General features: G+C 41.8%; 1 protein-coding gene and 1 long non-coding RNA gene across 8 annotated transcripts in view; one reads left to right on the top strand and one right to left on the bottom strand.

Annotated features, from left to right (window-relative positions):
• Positions 1-11,314, top strand: part of KIF13A (kinesin family member 13A) — a 164,899-nt gene extending 153,585 nt beyond the window's left edge. For 2 of the 4 annotated variants that reach the window (XM_068236944.1, XM_068236943.1), the window contains 3 exons: positions 2,331-2,435; positions 7,453-8,482; positions 10,777-11,314. In XM_068236944.1, the coding sequence (XP_068093045.1) occupies positions 2,331-2,435; positions 7,453-8,482; positions 10,777-11,060 (1,419 nt within the window). In that variant the 3' untranslated portion in view covers positions 11,061-11,314. The remainder of the gene's footprint in view (positions 1-2,330; positions 2,436-7,452; positions 8,483-10,776) is intronic. The other 2 variants (XM_068236945.1, XM_068236947.1) reach the window with 1 other exon arrangement.
• Positions 10,782-23,437, bottom strand: part of LOC137518731 (uncharacterized) — a 51,933-nt gene continuing 39,277 nt past the window's right edge. For 3 of the 4 annotated variants that reach the window (XR_011020879.1, XR_011020882.1, XR_011020880.1), the window contains one exon: positions 10,782-11,022. This is a non-coding gene — a long non-coding RNA (uncharacterized lncRNA). Of the gene's footprint in view, positions 11,023-20,264; positions 20,395-23,437 lie in introns of those variants that run through there. The other variant, XR_011020881.1, reaches the window with a different exon arrangement.

The following is a 23,437-nucleotide window of genomic DNA, read 5'->3' as shown; positions in this document are numbered from 1 at the left end:
GGGAGGGTGGGTAAAAAATCAAAATCAATTTCCACTTACCTGGGGCTTCCTCCAGCCCGTGGCAGGCAGGAGGTGCCCTCGCCGCCGCTCCGCAGGCTCCCGGTGGTCTCCGGTGGCGCGCCCGACCTGTCCAGGCCGGCTGCCAGGTCGGGCTCTTCTGCTCTCCAAGGCCCGGAACTTCTGCGTCCCACGCCGGCGCGCTGACGTCATCGGACGTCCTCCGGGCTCTACTGCGCAGGCACAGAACTACTGCGCCTGCGCAGTAGAGCCCGGAGGACGCCCGATGACGTCAGCGCTCCGACGTGGGACGCAGAAGTTCCGGGCCTTGGAGCGCAGAAGAGCCAGACCTGGCAGCCGGCCTGGCCAGGTCGGGCGCGCCACCGGAGAGCACCGGGAGCCTGCGGAGCGGCGGCGAGGGCACCTCCTGCCTGCCACAGGCTGGAGGAAGCCCCAGGTAAGTGGAAATTGATTTTGATTTTTTACCCACCCTCCCTGAACCTTCCCTTTAAATAAAACATTTCAGTTCAGGTTTGCTTTAACCGTTAAATAAACAAATCAATTGTAATTGGTTGGTAGCAGCAACTGCATTGGTTTTTCATCATTTTTTTGCCTTGTCATAAATCTGGCCCATAGTTTGTATAGGCCGTTATACTATGGTTACGTCTGTTTACTGTGCACATGCTTTGTCATTTTGATTTGGGAATGTGGACATTTTTTTTTTTTGAAAACATAAACTAATCATTCTGCAGTTGGTACTAAAGAGGTAAGTATGCTGATGTAGGCTAAATACACAAGGGCATTTTATGACTTTTTTTGACTGTTTTGCACTAATGGGAACAGAATGTCAAGTCGAGAACGTGAGACACAACCGTAGTATCAACATTTTAACTTTAGCATGTTGTTTCTAACTATGGGACAGTTATCTTAAAGAAAAATCCAAAATGTTCTTATGACAATTCTATATGGTTATATGAAAGGGAAAGTTGTACAATATGAACTAAGAAAAAGACAAACTGAAATAATGAAGGTATCATAATCAGAACTGGTGGAAGATTTAACTTTGTTCTCGGACGTCCATCACCTTGCAGCCTCCTATCAGATCTCATGTTGTTATAATAACAAGGTGGGGAACGCGTTGTGGAATAAACTGAAGTTAAAGTGGATGTCTGTACTTAAAGTGGACCTACATTCAAAAATTACACCTTGCATAAATCAACAGGGCTCATCAGCAGGGATGAGCTCCGGATAAAATTCGAATGGAATTCAAATGAGTTTCATTCGGATTTCATCCTACAATTAGTGCACCTGAGCGGATGTGTGTGTGTGTGTGTGGAGGGTGGGGGAGGAGTTAAACTTAACCAGCAGCCTTCTTCTTTAACCCGTCCCACGCTCCGTTTCAAGCCGTGTCACGTGACTACAAACACTTCCTCCTTCCGGGTTGAAGGTGGAAGCGTAGTAGTGATGTGACGCGGTTTGGAACACACATGGGACGGGTTAAAGAAGAAGGCTGCTGTGAAAATGTAACCCCCTCCCCCCAAACACACCCGCTCAGGTGCACTAATTAGAGGATGAAATCCGAATGGATAAAATTCGGATAAACTTCGAATGAGTTTCAGAGCTCATCCCTGCTCATTAGTTCTAACAAATCAAATTATTACGTAAAGTAAAAAATGTCTTTTTATTGTGAATAAAAGCTGTGATTTGTGACTATGCCATTGCCATGGAGAAGGAAGGTGTAGGTAGGGAAACCTCAAATAAGATTAGAACTAAGGCACAGGTGTGATGCAGTACACGACTGTCCGAACTATGGATAACGGTTCACTTCAATAGGAGGATACATTTCTACTTTTCACAGTGATGTATTCAGATGGTCCTTTTATCAATACAGAACACCTTCGCAGAACATTTTTGTGAACTGGTACAGAAGTCCTTTAGTGAGTCAGAAAACTCCAGAGCTGCTTCTATAGTACAAAGCAAGCATGATTCACTGAAAGTTGGGTACACCAAATCAGACCTATAAAAAAAGCATACGTAATAGTACAAAACTTCAAATTTCGCCTGCAAAACATTCCTGTGTCACTTTCCATGTGCCCATGTGTTTACTTTTTATAACAACTTTTTAGTGCATGTTTGCATGACAAAACCCGACACCTAAATGATAACCAGAGTACTGTTCATGCTGCATGTATTTTGCACATCATTAGCCTTTATTTTGCATGTGTTTCACTTTTATGTTATATTTTGTTTGTACCTTACCATAGTCATTCACCTTCCATTGACTGTTTTATATGTTTTGTGTTGTGATGTGCCGTGTGTCTTAACCTTTACAGAGCATGCCTTCAGCACTGACAAATAGCGCTGGCACTGCTGTGCCCACTGGACCCATTGCCAGCTGCATGCCTGTAGAAACCAATAATATTCATGAAGAGACCATTGTAAGTGTGATTTTTTTTGTTTTTACACATATTAGCTGCATAAGGTTTATGCAAAAAACTGCTTTTACCATGGCATGCTGCTAAAGCTTTTATCATATGTGGAGAGTGTATCTGCTTTTTATTTAATGTGCCAAATATACACAGCTTAAAAAAGACATACTTGCCATAGAAGAGGGCAGCTTCTGGATTCTATAGAGGCTTACACACTGTCCTCTGGTCCCCCGTTGCTGAGGGCAAACCCCCCTGAAGAATTCTGGCAAGGCTTATTGGAATGAAGGTAGAGGTCTTACTCCTCTTCAGGTTAGAGTGCAGCCATACTGCGCCTGTGCGACTACAGCCACGCCTGTGCATTAGGTCCGAAGCCCTCTACAGCCTCATCTTCATGAAGCATGTCTTTTTTTTTTTTTTTAAATTAAGGTTCACCACAGGTTCCCTTTAAAGTAAATGTACAAATCAAATAATCACTAAGGTAATAACAGGTTTGTAAAGTGCAGGAAGAAAAAAAATATGCAGTGGCCACTTGCCACTCTACTTTATAATGCAACTGGCCTGACATGAACCGTTACCGTAAGACACTTGCAATAATCTGGATCTCTTCAATAAAACTGATGTAACAGTGAACTATGTTATCAATATAGGAGTCAAAGCACATCATGAAAGGCAGTTGCAAAGTCCAAGTGCCAGAATTGGGTGTATGTAAGAAAGTAGACCAGCAGGCATCTTAGTTGCCAGGAGCCAAACCTGAATAAAGGAAACCTGTACAATCTTCCATGAGTAGATGTGTTTGTCCTAAACCCGTCCAAAAGAAGCTCTGAGGCAACAGATTAATATTCAGAGCCAACCTACTTTAAGTGATAGCTACATGGGGGGAAAAAACATTTTATCCAAAATAAATTTATTTAAATGTACATATCATATGTACATGAACATGTGTTTTAAATTGTACATTTTTGGGGGTCATAGTGGTCCAGGGGTAACAAGTTGGACACCCCTGCTGTAAATAGTCAAATCAGGATAATAGTCAGCTTTGTTGATGTTAGGCAAACCTTTAAAGCGAGTGTAAAGGCAAAAAAAAAAGTGAGATACTTACCTATAGACAGGCTCTGGATCCTATAGAGCTTTCCCTGTCTTATTTTGTTCCCCTTGTTCCAGTGTTGTCACCCCTGTTGTGTGTATTCGACCAGTTGGTCAAATACACATCTGTGAGCTCTTGGGAGGCTTCGGAAACTCTCATGTCCCTGAGGGCTTCCAAGGTCTTGCAGCACCGTACTGTGTATGCGTGAGCGCGCTTACATGCACATGCAAAGTACAGAGCCGTCTGTCTTTGCAAGCACTCGGGTATACGATAACTTCCGAAGCAGCTCAAGATTGCAAATTAAACGGGGTTGACCGTGCTGGAACGAAATGTACAAGAGAGGACCGGGAGGCTTTATAGTATCTAGAGCCTTACCTGTCCATAGGTAAGTAACTAACATTTGTTTGCCTTTACACTCACTTTAATCTGAGTTCCATCCTAGCTTGGACAACATATACATGGAGTTTGTTTACGCAGGTTTCCTCCAGGGACTTCAGTTTCCTCCCATATCTAGGAAATACATTCTAGCTGATTTCTTGTCCTCCTGTTAGCAATTAGCTCAGTGCTCCCTGTAAAATGTCAGTACTAGAGATGGTCCATGAGATGCAAATAATCCCAGCTTGCATGCAAATTTAATACAAATTGTATGCAGCTTGGAATTTGGTCAGACTAAAGCACTTTCTGCTGATTTCGATTTGCCCCATTCTGAGCTGCTTACAATTTGCATTATGGGGTCTGGCCCTGAGGCTGTGTTTCCAATTGCACTGCATTTTTGCACACACCATGTGCATTCATATGTGGTAAAACAGCAGGTTGGTTCACATCTAAAGTATTTTTTCGAATGCCTGCCTTCTGCTCCTTATTGTTAAATACATTGTGCTGCTGCTGAGAACGCATACGTTCTTTCATGTACTGTAAGCACATACATGTTGCAGTGTTCTCCCCAGAAATTTTTTCCAGCCGGGTGACATGAAATAGTAGCCGGGTGGCATGAAAAAAGTAGCCGGGTGGGGCGAGATGAGAGAATGCAGGGCCAGTACTTCAGTGAGCAACTCTGCTTACAGTATAGGAGGAGATGAGCCATTGATAGCCGGGTGGTCACCAAAACTAGCCGGGTGGAGCACCCGGCTAAAAGAGCTTGGGGAGAACACTGTGTTGTCCTGAAAAACACTTGCAGAAAGATGCATTGAAAGTGGAACAAGACCTGGTAGTATTTTTTTCCAGTAATTTTTTATTGTAGCAGTGGTATTTGGTTATTGTTTTAGTGGTATTTGGTTATTGTAGCAGTGGTATTTGGTTAAATGCATGTTATCAAGAACAGGAAGCAAACTATCTCTAAATCATGTAAACCATAATTGATTAAACAAAACTTAAATCTTAGGGCTTGCTACTGCTTACTGCACTGTGGAGGTCTTTGTTGCTTGCTGCACTCTGCTATTGATTGATTTACAAACTGCTATATTATCCATTTTACAAATATTACTAATCACCCAATTAACCAGCATGATTTATAATGTAATGCATGTCAAAAAATCGGTGTTTTGAAGGGAAAGGGAAAGCACACATTTTTGAGTTGCTCGACAACTGAAAAGTTCACTTGATGCTCTTCTTATCTCTAGGTCTGAGAGCTTCCAGATACCGTACACAAGGCTCCCAGGAGGTGATGTCAGTTAGTGGTTATAGACACAGAATCAAATGTTAAGCAAATCACTAGGCAATCTTTGTTTACTCTATGGGTTTACCTGGTTGACAAGGATCCTAACTAGGTACACATGCTACGTGGCAGCCGGCCAAAGTGGCCATTTAGGACCATCTCTGTTGAGAATTTAGCATGAGTACAAGTGTCCCCATATATCACATAACAATTCAGTATACCAGATTTTTAGAGGCAGCAACAGCCAAGCTCATTGTTCCCCTCCTCACCGTGCCCACCGAAACTCCTCCATTATCCACAGTGCCGTCATCTCCCCCCTTCCCCCTTATAGCAACAGCGCGCATTTAGCACTTGGCTCTTAACTGTAGCCCGACGGATCAAGTGCCATTACCTGCAGGCAACTGTAACTATGCTTGTGTGCGCACACACACTTAGGAGAGCAAAGTATGTCAAACACATACTGGGGGACATTTATGAATAAAGTGCCCCTTCCCCCCCAGGAAAAATCAAGCTGATTGCCACTGTGATTTTATACTGTCATTACTGCCTACACACTTGAAATGTGCTGCTTTGGTTTAAGAATAAATAGAAATAATGGGAGTATCAAGTAATGTGATATGCTTAGTGGTGTCCCACCACACCTTCTTCTTTCCAACCAAACAATATTTACTTAGTATAGCAATCAAAAAACATATTTGAAAAAGTCTTATCCAATCTCTTTATTAATAGAAAAAGTTATTCAATAAAAAAATGAATTAAAAATTGGTGTATAATCTCCTTTTAGGATTCAAAATAGGCAAACATATGTGTTAGGTCAAAGATAACATGATGAGCTGCAATTTTTCGTAGGTGACCAATCCTGCTTTTATCATGTCCTTTATCAGGCCCATAAGAACATCAATATCTGACCAATTAGAATATAATACATGTATCTAAAAGGATAGCTCCTTTGTCATTCAAACAATTCCAGCAAGAGACTCAATTTATACCAATGTAAGACCCTTATGAGAGGACATCCATCCAGGCAGTCACAGACAGAGGCAGGAAATGTTCACCCAAGGGAAGTGTGCACCTTGGTTTAGGGATACCTACAACAGATGTGGGACCGCAGTGTAGCAGAATCAAGCCAAGAAGAGTTGGCCCATAGCAGAGGAGCAAGAGTTATAACTCCAGCTAGCCAGTTATAGTAAATCTGCAGCATACTGCAATGAGAATACTGTAATGAGCAGCAGAATGTAGATTTGATAAATCTCCCGCTCAATAAATGTTATGCGAGTTTAGCAACCAAATTTGACTCAACGAGCTGCGGTGCAATAAGGAAACAAAGTACATGATCAACACCATGGCAAACTGTTCACACGACAAGTCTTTTCCAAACACCAACCAATGGAACGTCCAACTCACTTTAATACTGCGCACGCAAACAAAATGACAGTATGCACAACATGTCCGCATTCGGTTACAATATTGTTCAAATGACATGGTACACACGCGGCCAACTACACGAAATCAACCCAACAGCCGTGTGCAGGCGAAGTGCAGACAAAGCACCAACAATGCTTTTTGCTGCAGCTGTATGTAAACACACAGGCATCTGCTGTCTTCTCAGGAGTAAATGAAAGAAAAATATTCATTGGGAGCTTTATTTAAGATTCCTATAAAGATGATTTTACTGTATATTTTTTTACACTAAAAATGCTTTTTAACAACTTGCCACTCACAGTGCTACCCCCCCCCCCCTAAAGACCAGGCCATTATGTGAAGTACTGGGCTGTGCAGGCTTTTCAGCCTCCTGCACAGCCCAGTTTGCGAGCCCAGCGATTGGACTTGCTTCCTTTTTTTGGAACAGGACGGCGATCCGTCCTGTTCCGCCTCTCATAGGCATCAGCCTATGAGAGGACAGTGCTCCCCGGCCAATCAGAGGCCGGGGATCGCTGATCTCGTACAGCGCTGCGGCCCCCGGCAGCGCTGTACGCTTGTAAACAAAGGGGATTTCTTTCCCCTTATGTTTACAAGCAGCCTGCTAGCCGCGATCGGCGGCTAGCAGGCTATTCACAGAACTCCGTTCCGTGAAGCGACAGGGAATGATCGCGCATGCGAGTGGCGGTTCCCTGGGAAAATGCAGCCCCAGGACTTGACGCCAATTGGCGTTAGGCTGTCCTGGGCTGCCGCCGCGGTCACGCCCATTGGCGTGAGGCAGTCTTTAAGTAGTTAATGTCACTTTTTAAATCATGCTTACTATTGAAAAGAGAGGGAAAAGGTTATAGTCACAATTTCTTTTCTTACAGGATTCGGAAGAAGAAGACTTGGAATTAGAAGGGGCTATCAAAAAAGAAACCAGTTCTACAAATTTTCCTGCTTTCAGGCCTTACATGCCAGAAGAGTTTGCGGACTTCAGTGTTTATAATGCTAGCTTGGAGAACAGGGATTGGATAACCTCAAAAACAGACTTTACGTGTTCCTTTCCCTTGGATAAAGAAGTTTCCCGGAGTCCTACCACTAGCAGTGTTACAAGTGGCTATTTTTCCCACAGTGCTTCCAGTGCTACGCTGTCTGACATTGTGGTTCCATCTAGTGAAAGCATGGACCAGTTAGTCCCTCCGGCCAGGGATTTTGAGAGACCAGAACTCTCAGGACATCACATAGCACAGAACTGCAAATCTTGTGCACATAAAGAATTTAAAGATGGGGACTGTACAGAAAACACCACTAACCCATCTCCATACCCTGACAAAAGTGCCTTTAATAAAGTGCCATATTGCACTACTGAAAATAATGCTGCTGCAATGTGTAGAAGTGCATCCTCCTCTTCTGTGGACAGTGGCAAAGGAAACTTTGTTACTTTTTTACCTTGTGAAGTCTCTGTAGAACATACTTGTGATATTTTGGAAGACCACTCATTCACAGAATTCATGGGGGTAGAAGATGGGAAAGATTTTGAGCATCATGAGGACCCACCTGCTTACTCATTCAGTTTAGAAAAGGATGGCATAGCATGCATAGATTACAACTCGGATACGTCAGAACATTTATGTGACATGCCAGACCAGAGCATGCTAGAACAGAATGACCAAAACTCAAACTGCCTTGGAGAAACTGCCTTATTTAACAAGACTCAAGCTGAAAGAGATTTGGCTGCTGGAAACCATATGGATGTTTTAGATGATTGTGAGGACAGTTTTGCTGAATCACCATGTCTCTTTTCATTAGGTGACCAGGTGTGCATTGGTGACAACAAGTTTGGAACAGTGCGGTATGTTGGCACAGTCGACTTCTCTCGTGGATTATGGGTTGGCGTTGAACTCCACGTTCAGTTAGGTAAGTGTGTAATCTGAAAGGAGATGGATATGGAGGGATCCAGATGAATTCCCTTTTTAAAAATACATCTACTGGGCTGTCTCATGCTGATCCTTTGCCTCTGAATATGCAGATGACATGTTCTGTCTGCAGTCTTGCTGACCAAACTGGCTGCGTACTTGGTGCAGGTGTGATTCATACACTATTGAAGCCAGGAGATCAGCAGCACTGACAGGCAACTAGCATTTTTCAAGGGGTTTTCCTTTTACTACAGGTTTTCTTTATCCCCTTGACTGTCTTGCTATGTACCCAGCATAGACAGTGTTTTCATTATCAGCACAGGTTGGGCTTTATTCACTGAACTGTGATAACTCAAATATCACACCTTATCAAAGATATCACACCTTATCAGAAATATCACACGCCTTATCAGAGTAGCATAGCAAGCGCTACGAACCCGCAGGGGCTCATGGCAGGCCGAGTGCCATTGCTAATTAGCAGGCATACGTTCGTAGCACTCGCTGTGCTACTCTGATAAGGCACGTTAACTCAAATATCACACCTTATCAAAGATATCACACCTTATCAAAATTAACATGCCTTATCAGGGAAGCATAGCGAGCACTACAAACTTACGCCTGCTAATAAGCAATGGCACTCATCCTGCCCTGAGCCCCTGTGGGTTTGTAGCGCTTGTTATGTTACTGTGATAAGGCGTGTTAATGTTGATAAGGTGTGATATCTTTGATAAGGTGTGATATCTTTGATAAGGTGTGATATTTGAGTTATCACGGTTTAGTGAATCAAGCCCCTTGTGTGTTGTTTATATACTCAATGATAATTCTTGGTATTTGAAATAGACTGTGACAGAAGCACCAGGACAATGAATTGCCCTCTTTGTACACTAAAACTGTTTTTCAACGATAAGATGCCTGCTGGTAGCCCACCCACCACCACTTACACAACCAGCACAGTGGTAGACATAGACTCATGAAGCAGGGAGCATGGGAAGCACCACAATCTGTTCTCCATACAGACTGGAAAAAGATGCCACCGAGCATGCAGTCTCACATTATTTGTGTGGGATGGAGATATATGGGGATCTCTAGCAGTCGGTCAAGGCACAGGCCTCAAATCATGTGACTTAATAATGCGCTGGGAGGGTTTTAGATAAATGGGGCCCCTAAACTTTTGACCTCTACAGTTCCTACCTTGTGGGGCCTCTAAGGAGTTTGGAGCCCTGGATAATTGCCCAGTTTGACCCTATGGAAGCAATAGCCCTGATAATACCACTGTATAGTAGTATAAATGTCAATGATGTGTGAAAAGGGCCCAAGAGAAAAGATTCCTTGTTTTCTTTGAAGCAACCAGTCACTACCCAATGGCCATTTCCACTAGATACTTGACAGTAGCCACCCCAATGACCATTTCACCAGTCTCTTCACCATTTCCATAATTTCAGTGTGAAGTAAGAGTTCTGATTATTGGAGCGGCTGGAGAGTGTAATGGTTAAGGGCTCCGCCTTTGACACAGGTGAACTGGGGTCGAATGGGATTAAAGGGGGCTTAGATGCTTTCCTTGCATTGAAAGACATCCATGGCTATAATTACTAGGTAATGCCCAGTGGTGTTGATCCAGGGATTTTATCTGATTGCCATCTGGAGTCAGGAAGGATTTTTTTCCCTTTTGGGACTAATTGGACAATGCCTTGTAAGGGTTTTTCGCCTTCCTCTAGATCAACAGGGATATGTGAGGGAGCAGGCTTTTATTTTTTGTACTTTTTTTTTTTTTTTGCTCTGGTTGAACTCGATGGACATGTGTCTTTTTTCAACCAAAATAACTATGCAACTATGAATCTGCCTGTTCAGTAAGCCAGCACCTATTCAGTAGGAGACCTTGGGCAAGACTCCCTAACGCTGTTACTGCCCATAGAGCACGTCCTAGTGGCTGCAGCTCTGCCGCTTTGAGTTCGCCAGGAGAAAAAGCTCGATATAAATGTTCTGTGTGTCCGTGATTAGTTGCTCTGGAAAAAAAATATAAGTCATACCTCACATCAGGACCACTAACATAAACTAATATATATATATATATATATATAACACAACACAGAACATTTATATTGCGCTTTTCTCCTGGCGGACTCAAAGCGCCAGAGCTGCAGCCACTAGGACGCGCTCTATAGGCAGTAGCAGTGTTAGGGAGTCTTGCCCAAGGTCTCCTACTGAATAGGTGCTGGCTTACTGCTATATATATATTAATCTGTGTTTATTTTATAGGACACATATAAAACAAATATAATGTATTTATTTTTAAAGGCAAACATGATGGAACTGTAAAAGGCAAGGAGTACTTTCGCTGCAAACCCAAATACGGAGTATTTGTCCGACCCAACCGGTTAACTAAAGCACTAGTTTCAGCAAAAAGAGACAACAGCAGCACTTTGCGGCCTCAGCTTTCTAATGCAGAGAAGCGGAAGAGTTCCACCATGAAAGGCTCTCCAGCAGCCAGGACAAGAGACATGGGCCAGTATTTGTCTGGAAATGAGGCTGCATCAGCTTTTTCTAGAAAACAAGAGAACAGGAAATCCTGGGTCAACTAAGATGCTTCATTTGCACTTCTTACACATGATTTGTGTATAAATGGATATGGATTGGTTACAAAAGAAAGCTATTTTTGTACAGCTGTATAGTTTTAATTTGTTCTTCTGAAATGTTTACTTGGTCTAGTCCGTTGTTCTAACCGTTGTTTTTTTTAAACAAGGTCTCTTAAATTAGTTGGTCTGCCTTGTAGGCAGGTTGTTTGCTGCACAAAGCATGACTGAAGTTCATTAAAGCTAATGTTACCCCTCCTAAAAAAAAAAAAGTCAGATACTCACCTAAGGAGAGGGAAGGCTCTTAGTCCTAATGAGCCTTCCCTCTCCTCTCCCGGTGTCCTCAGGATCCTCCGTTCAAATCCCCTGCCGCAGGGAACTTCGGAAGTCTTCGGGAGCCGAGTCCTCCCGAAGACAGGCGGCTCCATACTGCGTACTGAGTGCGTCATAGAGGGCGCTCGCACATGCGCAGTATAGAGCGGCCCGTCTTTGGGAGCCCGAGTGCTCCCGAAGACTTCCAAAACCTCCTTTCGGCGGCGGAAGTGGCAGTATTTGACCGAACTGGTCGTATACTGCTATGGGGGACCCTGAGCGGGACCGGGCATCGGGAGAGGAGAGGGAAGTCTCATTAGGACTGAGCCTTCCCTCTCCTTAGGTGAGTATCTGACTTTTTTATTTCTAAATCGGTTCCCATTAGCTTTAATTAGGTAGCCGATAGCGTCAGGCCTACTCTTAAAGATGGTAGGGAGGAAGGGGCACTACATTTTATTGAAAGGAAATATTTTATTCTAAACAAATAAACTGAATATACATATCTGTAAAAATGCACCATATGGTCCTTATTTACCAAAGAATGTGTCAAAGGGCATCTGAAGCGGTCACTGTAGACAGATATTGTGTATTAGAGTTCGGTCTATATCAGTTCACTGAACGGATATTGGTATGGAGGTGAGGTATTATTGTCTGAGGGGCAATATAATAATGCCATCATATTGTGATGATTCGCTGTTTATGAAATTAGGAGTCACTAGAGTCACCACATGTGCTACTTCTTGACAGTGCTTCAGATTATTTCCATTGATAGTCCCCAACATCAAAAGCCCCTCCAGACACAAGGGGTCTTCAGTTTTTGATTCAAAATGTGGGTGAATGGGAAGCTGGCAGTGCTTAGACGCTTTACAGATCACTGTGGGTAGCTGCAGGGATTTGTTGATTTCTGTCTCAGTAATGTCACAAAGTTACTAGAGAATGGCCTCAATTCACTAAGCTTATCTCCTGCCTTTAATAACATTTATAGAGTGATCACCATGGTGATAAGGCATGTAGTATTCAGGAAACATTTTACCTCAGGCAAACCTAAAGTGAACTCTTCTGTCTTTAAGTTAATGCTTCAATCCTTAAAATAATTCCAGAGTTAAAGACAGGCTGTTAATTAACTGCGTGTGAAAATAACTACAGAGGAGGTAACTTAATTACAGAGGAGGTAACTTAAGGCATGAAGAGATAAGATAACTCTCTCACTGTGTGGAGGTAAGTTTTCTCTTGCCTTATTATCTCCAGCATGATCTTAGTGAATTGAGGCCATTGTGGCAAGGTCCCAAATGCTCTACCGCAGTGCAGGCTGCTTGGTGGCCTTGAGCCTTTCCACTGAATGATGAGCAATTGCAACTCAAGCAACTACATTGGCTTCAACAGTTATGGCTGCTTTTCAGTGGGAACAGATGCTTAATGCCTTAGTGATGTCATATGTTGCTGGTGTATTATGTTGGGTACAATACTACAGTGGTGTGAAAAACTATTTGCCCCCTTCCTGATTTCTTATTCTTTTGCATGTTTGTCACACTTTAATGTTTCTGCTCATCAAAAACCGTTAACTATTAGTCAAAGATAACCTAATTGAGCACAAAATGCAGTTTTAAATGATGGTTTTTATTATTTAGTGAGAAAAAAACCTCAAAACCTACATGGCCCTGTGTGAAAAAGAAATTGCCCCCTGAACCTAATAACTGGTTGGGCCACCCTTCGCAGCAATAACTGCAATCAAGCATTTGCGATAACTTGCAACGAGTCTTTTACAGCACTCTGGAGGAATTTTGGCCCACTCATCTGTGCAGAATTGTTGTAATTCAGCTTTATTTGAGGGTTTTCTAGCATGAACCGCCTTTTTAAGGTCATGCCACAGCATCTCAATAGGATTCAGGTCAGGACTTTGACTAGGCCTCTCCAAAGTCTTCATTTTGCTTTTCTTCAGCCATTCAGAGGTGAATTTGCTGGTGTGTTTGGGTCATTGTCCTGCTGCAGCACCCAAGATCGCTTCAGCTTGAGTTGACGAACAGATGGCTGGACATTCTCCTTCAGGATTTTTTGGCAGACAGTAGAATTCATGGTTCCATCTATCACAGCATGCCTTCCAGGTCCTGAAGCAGCAAAACAACCCCAGACCATCACACTACCACCACCATATTTTACTGTTGGTATGATGTTCTTCTGCTGAAATGCTGTGTCACTTCTACGCCAGATGTAACGGGACACGCACCTTCCAAAAAGTTCAACTTTTGTCTCATCGGTCCACAAGGTATTTTCCCAAAAGTCTTGGCAATCATTGAGATGTTTTTTTAGCAAAATTGAGACAAGCCTTAATGTTCTTTTTGCTTAAAAGTGGTTTGCGCCTTGGATATCTTCCATGCAGGCCGTTTTTGCCCAGTCTCTTTCTTATGGTGGAGTTGTGAACACTGACCTTAATTGAGGCAAGTGAGGCCTGCAGTTCTTTAGATGTTGTCCTGGGGTCTTTTGTGGCCTCTCGGATGAGTTTTCTCTGCGCTCTTGGGGTAATTTTGGTCGGCCGGCCACTCCTGGGAAGGTTCATCACTGTTTCATGTTTTTGCCATTTGTGGATAATGGCTCTCACTGTGGTTCGCTGGAGTCCCAAAGCTTTAGAAATGGCTTTATAACCTTTACCAGACTGATAGATTTCAATTACAGTACTTTTGTTCTCATTTGTTACTGAATTTCTTTAGATCTTGGCATGATGTCTAGCTTTTGAGGTGCTTTTGGTCTACTTCTCTGTGTCAGATAGCTCCTATTTAAGTGATTTCTTGATTGAAACAGGTGTGGCAGTAATCAGGCCTGGGGGTGACTACAGAAATTGAACTCAGGTGTAATAAACCACCTTTAAGTTATTTTTTAACAAGGGGGGGGGGGGGGGGGGGGGCAATCACTTTTTCACACAGGGCCATGTAGATTTGGAGGTTTTTTTTCTCACTAAATAATAAAAACCATCATTTAAAACTGCATTTTGTGTTCAATTATGTTATCTTTGACTAATAGTTAACGGTTTTTGATGAGCAGAAACATTTAAGTGTGACAAACATGCAAAAGAATAAGAAATCAGGAAGGGGGCAAATAGTTTTTCACACCACTGTAGCTAGTCAAAAAGAGCCATTTGACCAGCTTTTCATTTAGTAGAGTAGCAGTGACTTTAACAGTGGCTGTCTCTGGCATGTGATGACAAAGGTGTGTTTTATGCAGACATACTGTTTTGTATTTGGATAAGCCTGAAATAAGCACCGTGTTGCCTTATTTGTGTTGTCATTTCTTTTCTTTTCAGCAAGCACAAACTATAAACTATGGTACAATATTGTCTTATGGAACGTGCCCCCTTAACTTTCTACTTAAAATGGTGAAACCAGTATTAATGGCTTCTTAGGTCACTGTTTTTAATGTTCAGCTCTGACACCCCAACTGAAGGGAAAAAAAAACTAAACAAAAAAAATTCTAGTTCCAAACACTTAAGCTGCTCTGCCAATTTTAGAAGGCGAAAATGGTTTATGAATGCATTAGTATAGACTGAACAGCCAAAATATTGAAACCACCTGCTTTATATTGTGTAGGTCACTCATGTGCCACCAAAGCAACTCTGACCTGTCTTCTTTAAGTTTAGTAAGTTGCGAGGTAGGGCCCACAGGGATCAAGGTTTTTTTTTCCACCACATCCCACAGATGCTTGAGATCTGGAAGACTTAGAAACCAAAACAAGTGATTCATCACACCAGGCTACCACTTTCCATTGGCCAATGGTCCAATTATGACACTGACTAGCCCATAGTAGGTGCTTTCCACATTGTACAGAAGTCTGTATAGACAGTCTGATAGCTCTAGGACTATGCATCCCTATATATTTAAATCAATAATGCCCTGTGTGTACTGACAACTTCCTGTCATAGTCAACATTAAGTTTTTGTTTTTTTTGTTTTTTTAGCAGCTTGTCCTATAGTAGATCTTCTGTGAGATCCGACCAAACAGGCTTTTGTTTCTCACACATATCAACGAGCCTTAGGCAACCATAACCTTCTCACCAGTTCTCTTTCTTGAGATCACTTTTGGTAGGTACTAACCACTGCATACTGGATCTGCTGTTTTGGAGATGCTACAACCCAGTGTTTTAGGCATCACAATTTACCCATTGTCAAAGTTGCCCATTTTTCCTGCTTCTACCACATTACCTTAAAGCAAATTCAAAGTGAAAATTAAAATTTAAATGCAAGCATTAAACATACCTATTTAGAGCGTAGGCTCTGGCTACAACAGAGCCTTCCTGGTTTCTCGGTCCATCCTGTTGTTCCTGCGCTGTCCCCAGTGGATACTGCTCGTTCTTTTAGGTCTTTGGCACTCCTTGTGCAACTTTTGGAACTACTCAGTAGTTCTGAAGACGAGTGCATCCATACTGCACACACGAGTCTGAGCTTGCAAATGCACAGTATGCATGTGCTTGTCTTCTAAACTACTTGGGGACAAGAGTAGTTGCGAAGAGTGATGAAGAGTTATTTGACTGAGGTGGTTGAATTGGCACATGAAGGATGGGATGGACCGAGGACCAGAGCCCTCTCTACATAGGTTTGTTTAAACCCTGAATTTAAATTTTCACTTCAGATTCCCTTTAATCTTTTAACAGCTGAATTTTTAATTTATTTTATGTGCGCCATGGCACCCCATATTACCTTTAATGACTTATTGAACATAGTTTTATTGCAAGCTTTTGAAATTGTAAATTTCTCCTTCAGGTATTATATAGAACTGGATCAAAACCATAATGTAAGGTTCTGATCCAGTTTCATTACAGAGAGAAAAGTTTTGAAAGCTTGACCAGTTTGTCATTAAAGGGAACTTAAAGTGAATTCAATCTGGCCAGTTTAACTTACCTGAGGCTTATTCCAGCCACCTGTAGTTGTTCTGGTCCGTTGCCATCATTCCGTGCTGCTCCATTCAGCTGTGAGTCAGCCAGTTAATGGACGGGGGCAGAAACTGAATGGAGCAGTGTGGAATGAATGCGAGGGATCAGGGAGAAGTTCAGGGGTTTGGAAGAAATCAGAAGTTCAGAGGTCTGGAAGGACCTGGTGTGTCATTTTTTCAGTTTGCCCTGCCCCTATTGGTCGGCGCTCCAGCAGTCTTTTTAAAACGATTGGAGCATATAAATAGATGCAGCTCCTAATCAGGTCCTCCACTGAATGGGAGGGATTACATGCAGGAACTTGGCCTGATTGGTTGGCAACAGGGCGTCCAGGCCATTTTGATTGGCTTCTTTGTGGAGCAAGCACTATTTTAAGCTGACTGAGATTGTATTTATTCAGAGGGCTTGTTGGCTTGATAAAGAGAGGAGGCTCCTCCCGAAACGGTGCAGTAACTTGCCCTTTTTTTGTTACTGATGCATTAAAATAAAGAGTTTGAATACATTTGAAGACGGTGCTGCGTCTCCTCTAGGAAATTCTATTTGCTGTTCCTGGAGGCAGAGGGACAACGACCGAAGCACGTCACATCTGGATGGTTGGGTGCTGCCTACCACTGCTTGCCTACAGTTTTCTTTAAATGTTGGGCGCAAGATGTTCTTATGTGCTCATTTGTGTTTCCAGATAACTGTGAGTGGGGTGGGTGGGGGCTTTGTACATTGCTAAAGGGTCCTTACAAATCCCTTCCGCAATTTATATTGCAAGACGTGACAGTTGATGTCCACACTTAATGATTATTTGTTTTGTGGTAATCTTACTTGTTAATTATTAAGAAACACATTGCGTAATATATGAATAAAAGAGGTCTGTTGGAATATGGCATAATCTGGTCAATGATTTATGAGCTTGAGCACAACAGAAGTAGTAAAAACTTAGTACTCTGTTCCTGTGGCAACTGTACCATACAAAACATCTGATTTTAATATAATGTTAGTGGTCTTCATTGTAAATTCTATCTTTGAATTTATGTGATGCAATTCCAAATACTAAGCTTGGCAGCATGGACTCGGGGCACCTTTTGGATTACAGAATGTATACTTTCATTTTTACATTTGAATAGATTGTGAATATGCATCCAACTTCTGTTCATTTTTTTTATCATGCAATTGTATCAAAGATATCAAATTATGTTAATGTATCATAATTCAGCAAAATACATGCAAAATAGCCACAGTTTTATGGCTTGTTTGAATGGGTGAATAAGACTTGCAGTTTTCAGATGAAGTTTGGTATCGTGATGATAAGGTGTCTTTTTACAATTCCAGGCAATAGACATGATGAGTGAGCTCAGTCCCATGAGAAGCCAGGAAGAACTTTCCTTTATCGCCACCTCTCACCGCTACGCTACTCTCCATCTTCCCAACACTTCCACCTTCACAGCTGGAGGTTCTGCTTTGAATGCAGAGGTGTCTTAGGATGGAGAGCGGAGGGCAGCTTAGTGGCAAGGGGAGGCAATAAAGTTAACATTCTCTGCTTCGGGCTAGTGACATGTTCTTTGCTATGCAGGGAAGAGAAGGGCCAACGGAGCAATGTATGAGAGAGCAGCAAAGAATGGACTGGGTGAGTGGGAAGAAGAACAATGCCCTTGACTGAAATGATCTGCCAAGCTGATCACTGGCCGAGGCACCATGGGAACTCGGGGGCCGCTGTACACACGCTAAGTTCCAGGCAGTGGTAGTCTGGCCAGCAGCCTTAGCCAAAAATTGGCTAGCATGTGTACAAGGCTTAATTTGCAAGCGTGCACAATCCTGTCAGAAATATTGCATAACTAGTGATGGCAATGTCAGTGGAAACAGCTTAATGAGGCAGTAATAGTGGGCATTCACATCATACACATAAGGAAAAAAATTACAGGCATGGAGCAATAATAAAATAACATTTATGATATTTAAACACGTTTGATTAACTTTGGCTACAGGTATGATATATGCGAACCCTCATAAAATCACTGTTAACTCCCTGTCACAGTACACAAGGCATGCCGCACTGTTACTATAGTGTTTACATATACACTTTTTTGACATATAAAAATAATAAAAATATTCCGCTTCCTTTTGAGTCCACAGTCCACAAGCAGGATTCAGAGACTGTGGTCTCTAAAGGAAGAGCACTATTTTAAGTTTTTATGTTTCAGATATGGTGTTATAATTTATACAAAAACAATTCCCGGAAAGCAAATGCTTTACTAATGCATTAGAACACATCATTTTCTGATAAATTAATGCATTTGCTTTAGTTATGGTGATGCAGCAGTCTTGTTTGACTGAACACACTAATAACTCCTTTAACCACTTTACTCCCGCAGTAGCGTGTATCTACGCACCTTTTGACATCCTTTTCCCACCAGGAGCGTAGATACACGCGCTACCGCCGCTGTCCGTGCTCCCGCTCGCTCGTGCCCGCGCTCGTGTATGCCGCCGTCCGCTCGCCCTGAGATCAATGAACGGGAAAAACCGTTCCCGTTCGTTGATCTAAGCCCCCCAGCAGTGATCGGATGCTTCTATGAGAAGCAGCGCGATCATTGTGAAAAAAAAAAAGTTTCCCAGTCTCATTGCACTTTCTGTACTTACAGGACGCATGCACACAAAAATACTGTGGCCACCTTGTGGCCAAATAGCAAAACTACACCCAAAAACATTTTCATATATAAATATATAGTTTTGCATTATAAATTAACTCATTACCTCCCACACTACCCAATTTTTTTTATTTTTTTTTTGTAATGAAAAGAAAAAAAAACACAAAAAAAAATACATAAATAGTTACCTTAGGGACTGAACTCTTTAAATATTTATGTCAAGAGGGTATAACATTACTTTATAAACTATGGGCTTGTAATTAGGGATGGACGCAAAACTGAAAAAAATGCACCTTTATTTCCAAATAAAATTTTGGCGCCAAACATTGTGATAGGGACATAATTTAAATGGTGTTATAACCAGGACAAATGGGCACATTTCATGGGTTTTAATTACAGTAGAATGCATTATTTAAAAACTATAATGGCCGAAAACTGAAAAATAATAATTTTTTTCCCCACATTTTTTCCTATTCTCCCATTAAAACACATTTAGAATAAAATAATTCTTGGCATAATGTCCCACCTAAAGAAAGCCTAATTGGTGGCGAAAAAAACAAGATATAGTTCATTTCATTGCAATAAGTAATGATAAAGTTATAGACGAATGGAAGGAGCGCTGAAAGGTGAAAATTGCTCTGGTGCTCCAGGGGTAAAACCCCTCAGTTGTGAAGTGGTTAATAATCACTGTGTATTTAAAAATAAACAGATGAGACAAACCATTGTAAGTTTAGAAATAGGAATTTCCTGCAATAAGAAAAATCTAGGTTTGGTGAGGGCTCTTTCACATTAGCGAACGCGTTCATGAACCCAATTTCGTGCACACATTATGAAGCACAGCGCGTTGTTGGGAAGTTGTGGTTTAACGCATATCAGTGGCGCTAGTTCTAATTTACCCGATAGGAAACCGCCTGCGTCGTACGATTAAAAGTTTCCAGAAGCGTTACAACGTAACGCTCTGGAACGCTTTGCCTACTGTGAAAGGTTGCATACAGTCAATAGACTTTCATGTTAACCCGCTTACCGCATCCTAGGAGCGATCCGTCAAAATGGACAGATCAGCTCCTGGTGTAAGAGCCCTCAGTCTCAGTGTCTTTAGATGCTGCTGTTTGTTATTCAGTTCCCATATATAGTAATGACCTGTTAAACACTTTGTCACAAGATGTTGTCACAGACCTAGAAATTGTAAGACATTTTCATTATCAGGGAGAACTGAGCTGCAGTCCAGCTTAATCCAACGGAAGAGAGAGAAGCATTTATAACAGATTTATTAAAATGTGCTAATCTCTAATCGGCACTACCTGTCAAGGAGGAAAAATAAAGCACAGATAGAGCTTATTCACAATGTCAGCAGGGGAAAAAAGGATCGTAATGCACTCTTGTATTACCTGCCTTTATTTTTCTTATCAGAATATCTAATTCGGGCAGGATGTTTTCTGTTTCTCTTTCATAGTATGGACTGTCATCAGTATGTCAGGCAGCATCTATAGGGATTCATAAAAATATATATTTTTTTTTTCATTCACTTATTGTGGTTGGGTATCTAAGGCTATGTTCACAGTGGGGTACTGCACTGCAAATCCTGCAAAAGCAGGATCGCAACACATCACAGGTGAAAAGTCGCATTGCGCAGTGTGAAGCATACATTAACCACTTCACCCCACAGGCTATTTTACACATCTCGCCAAGAGCCATTTTAACCTGGTAGTGCTCCTTACATTCATTTGGCTATAACTTTATCGCTGCTTATCCCACCTAAATGATATATAGCTTGATATTTTTTGGCCACAAATTAGGCTTTTTGTAGACGATACTTGTTTTCAGTAATTACTTTATTTTCTATACATATTATAGGAAAATATGCACTATTTGGGCTCAATCACACTTGAGCGTTTTGCCGGTGATTTCGGCAAAGCGCTCAAACACTAGCGCTTTTGAAAGCGCTAGTGTAATTAAACCCTATGGGCCTGTTCTTACTTGGGCGATTTGCGCTAATCGCCGCAAATCGCACAAAATTGCGAAACGCTAACACCTCGCCTGCACCATTTTCAGGCGATTTCCCGGCGATTGCGTTTCAGTGCTATAGAAGTGCTAAACGCGATCACGGGAAAATCGCCGCAGTGTTCAGTGATTTTTCCGCTCAAAAATCACTCACGCAAAACGCCAGCGGTAAGTGTCGTACTTTTGCGCTTCTCCAATTCATCACCTATAGTTTTCAAATAAACAAAACAACTGTAAATAAATCCCACACACTTTATTTGCCCATTTGACCTGGGTATTACAACATTTAAATTATGTACAATGTATAGCGACAATATATTATTTGGAAATAAAGGTGTATTTTGTTTGGTTTTGTGTGTTTTTTTTGTTCGTTTTTTTTTACTACCCTATAAATAAAAAAGTTCAGAGTCCCTAAGGTTACTATTGATGTAATTTTTTTTTTAGATGCTGTCATTTTTCTTTTTACAAGTGTTTTATTTTCACATCTATGGTGGAGGAACTGGAGGCAGAAGGGATTAATATATATAGGGGGTATGTATGCTGTAGTCTATTTTATTGTACTTTTCTGTTTACACCATTAAGTGTGTTTTTTCTCTCTACTTTTAACTTTGATTTTAATGAATAAGCATGGTTCCTTATTGGAGCCATGTTTATTTATTCACAGGCACTTTGATTGGCTTTGGGAACGCATGTTCCAGTTCACCAATCCCTGCTGAGTAAGTCCTGCCGTGAACAAGCGTATGGAGGTACGCAACTCTATGTCCTGCTTATGGGACAAAGGCACAAACAAACTGGACGTGTATATACGTCTAGTTTGTGTGAAGAGGTTAAAGTATACAGTACATAAAACGTATGCTTCACTGCACCTGTTAAGGCATACGTTATGCGGTAATATACTGCATGTACCACATTATGCCAACAGATTGCACTGCACTGCTAATGCGCCACCATTACAATATAATTGTATCACATAAGTAATATTGTCCAACCCAACGCGCAACCTGTAAACATAGCCTAAACCAGAAATGAGCAAAGGGTTGGTTTCCACTATACCTGTCTCACTGCAGCAATTACAGGGCAATTGCTCCTGAAATGCAGCATGCAGCGTGTTTGAAAATGATAGAAATAGTAATTGCTGCAGTGAGATTAGTCCCATAGGGGGAGACATTGTTACAGCACTTTGCTGATCGCTGATGACCAGCAAAGCGCTGAAACACAGCTACAATTGCTCCAGTGTGAGCCAGCCTTGTGTGTGAACTACTGTATACTGATATGGACACATTTTTGGTAACTCTCCAAGAGAAAAAGAACTTGCGGTTGTCTCCAAATTAGATAAAAACAGAAAAGTAACTGGCAGCCATCAATTTCCGTAACAACAATCAGACTTTTAGTATTTGATTCTGCTGAACCAAAACTCTAACTCAAATAAAAAGTGGCATGGACAAAACTGATGGAACTCGTAACCTAATATTTTGTTGTAAAACCTTTAGAGGCGTTGACTAGAAAAAAATGATTCCTCTAGCTCTCAGTGAGACTTCTGTACCAACTGCTTTTTACTGAATCACTTTTCAGGAGGAATAAAGCACTTTTTTCAGGGCTCTGTAAATTTGTCCACATCCATACTTATCTACATTGACAGCGTCTTCAGTTTTTTTTGTTTATGAGATCCGTACTGTTATAGGTGTGATTGGTTGATGTGGAATCCAGTAGAGCTGTACAATTTTCAGCCATATTTTTTTACTGAACATCAATTCACTTAAAACCAGTATTAAAAAAACCCCACCCTAAAAACAAAGCTGGCAACAGTTTCAGATGTTACATCACACACAACCGGCTGTGACAGGTGATGCTCATCCAATCCACAGCCATGCCCATAAACACATGGGATCTCCAAACGATCGCTCGTCCTTTCTAAAAAAAAAAAAAAAGCAGTTCCAGTGCCTAATTTCATATAGACTTAGCAATACTCTGTAGGATTGCTCCAAGGTTTTGAGCAAACTATGTAATTCAATGCCAGAGTTTCAACTGACATGTACAACACAGTCGGTATCCTACAGCAGTGTATAACCTGTGGATTAGTCCCCAAAGCAGTGATAGCAAGCAAGCAGTTGCAGGGCAATGCAGGTACAGTTAGTAGCAGGTTCAAGAGCGCTTTTGCCTCTGAGGCTCTTTCCCTCCGACAAGGCAATACATCTGCTCAAAATTACTGGACTGTCCTCTCCAACAGCAGCCACTGCTTCTCTATACTTAGCCTGCCTCAATACGCAATCTGCCTTACTAAGTTGCGGATGCCGCTTTCATGTTGCCCGGACAAGCCCCTCGGCAATCGGCTTAACAATCCCGGGGCATCTTAGCATGTGTCTGCTGTGTCGCTGCTTAGTACCTGCCACATGTATTGCTCATAGTTCCGGGCTTTCTCAAGCAGTATGCGAGGAATGTTGTAACAATGGCACATACAAATAAGTATTAGAGACTGCCTAGAGGGCTACTAGTCTAGTTAATGGCTACCACTACAAAACTAACCAC

Source organism: Hyperolius riggenbachi, chromosome 5 (genome assembly GCF_040937935.1).
Source record: "Hyperolius riggenbachi isolate aHypRig1 chromosome 5, aHypRig1.pri, whole genome shotgun sequence".
Classification (NCBI taxonomy): domain Eukaryota; kingdom Metazoa; phylum Chordata; class Amphibia; order Anura; family Hyperoliidae; genus Hyperolius; species Hyperolius riggenbachi.
Note: the sequence above shows the minus strand (reverse complement) of the source record. Positions and strands in the feature narration are given on the sequence as shown.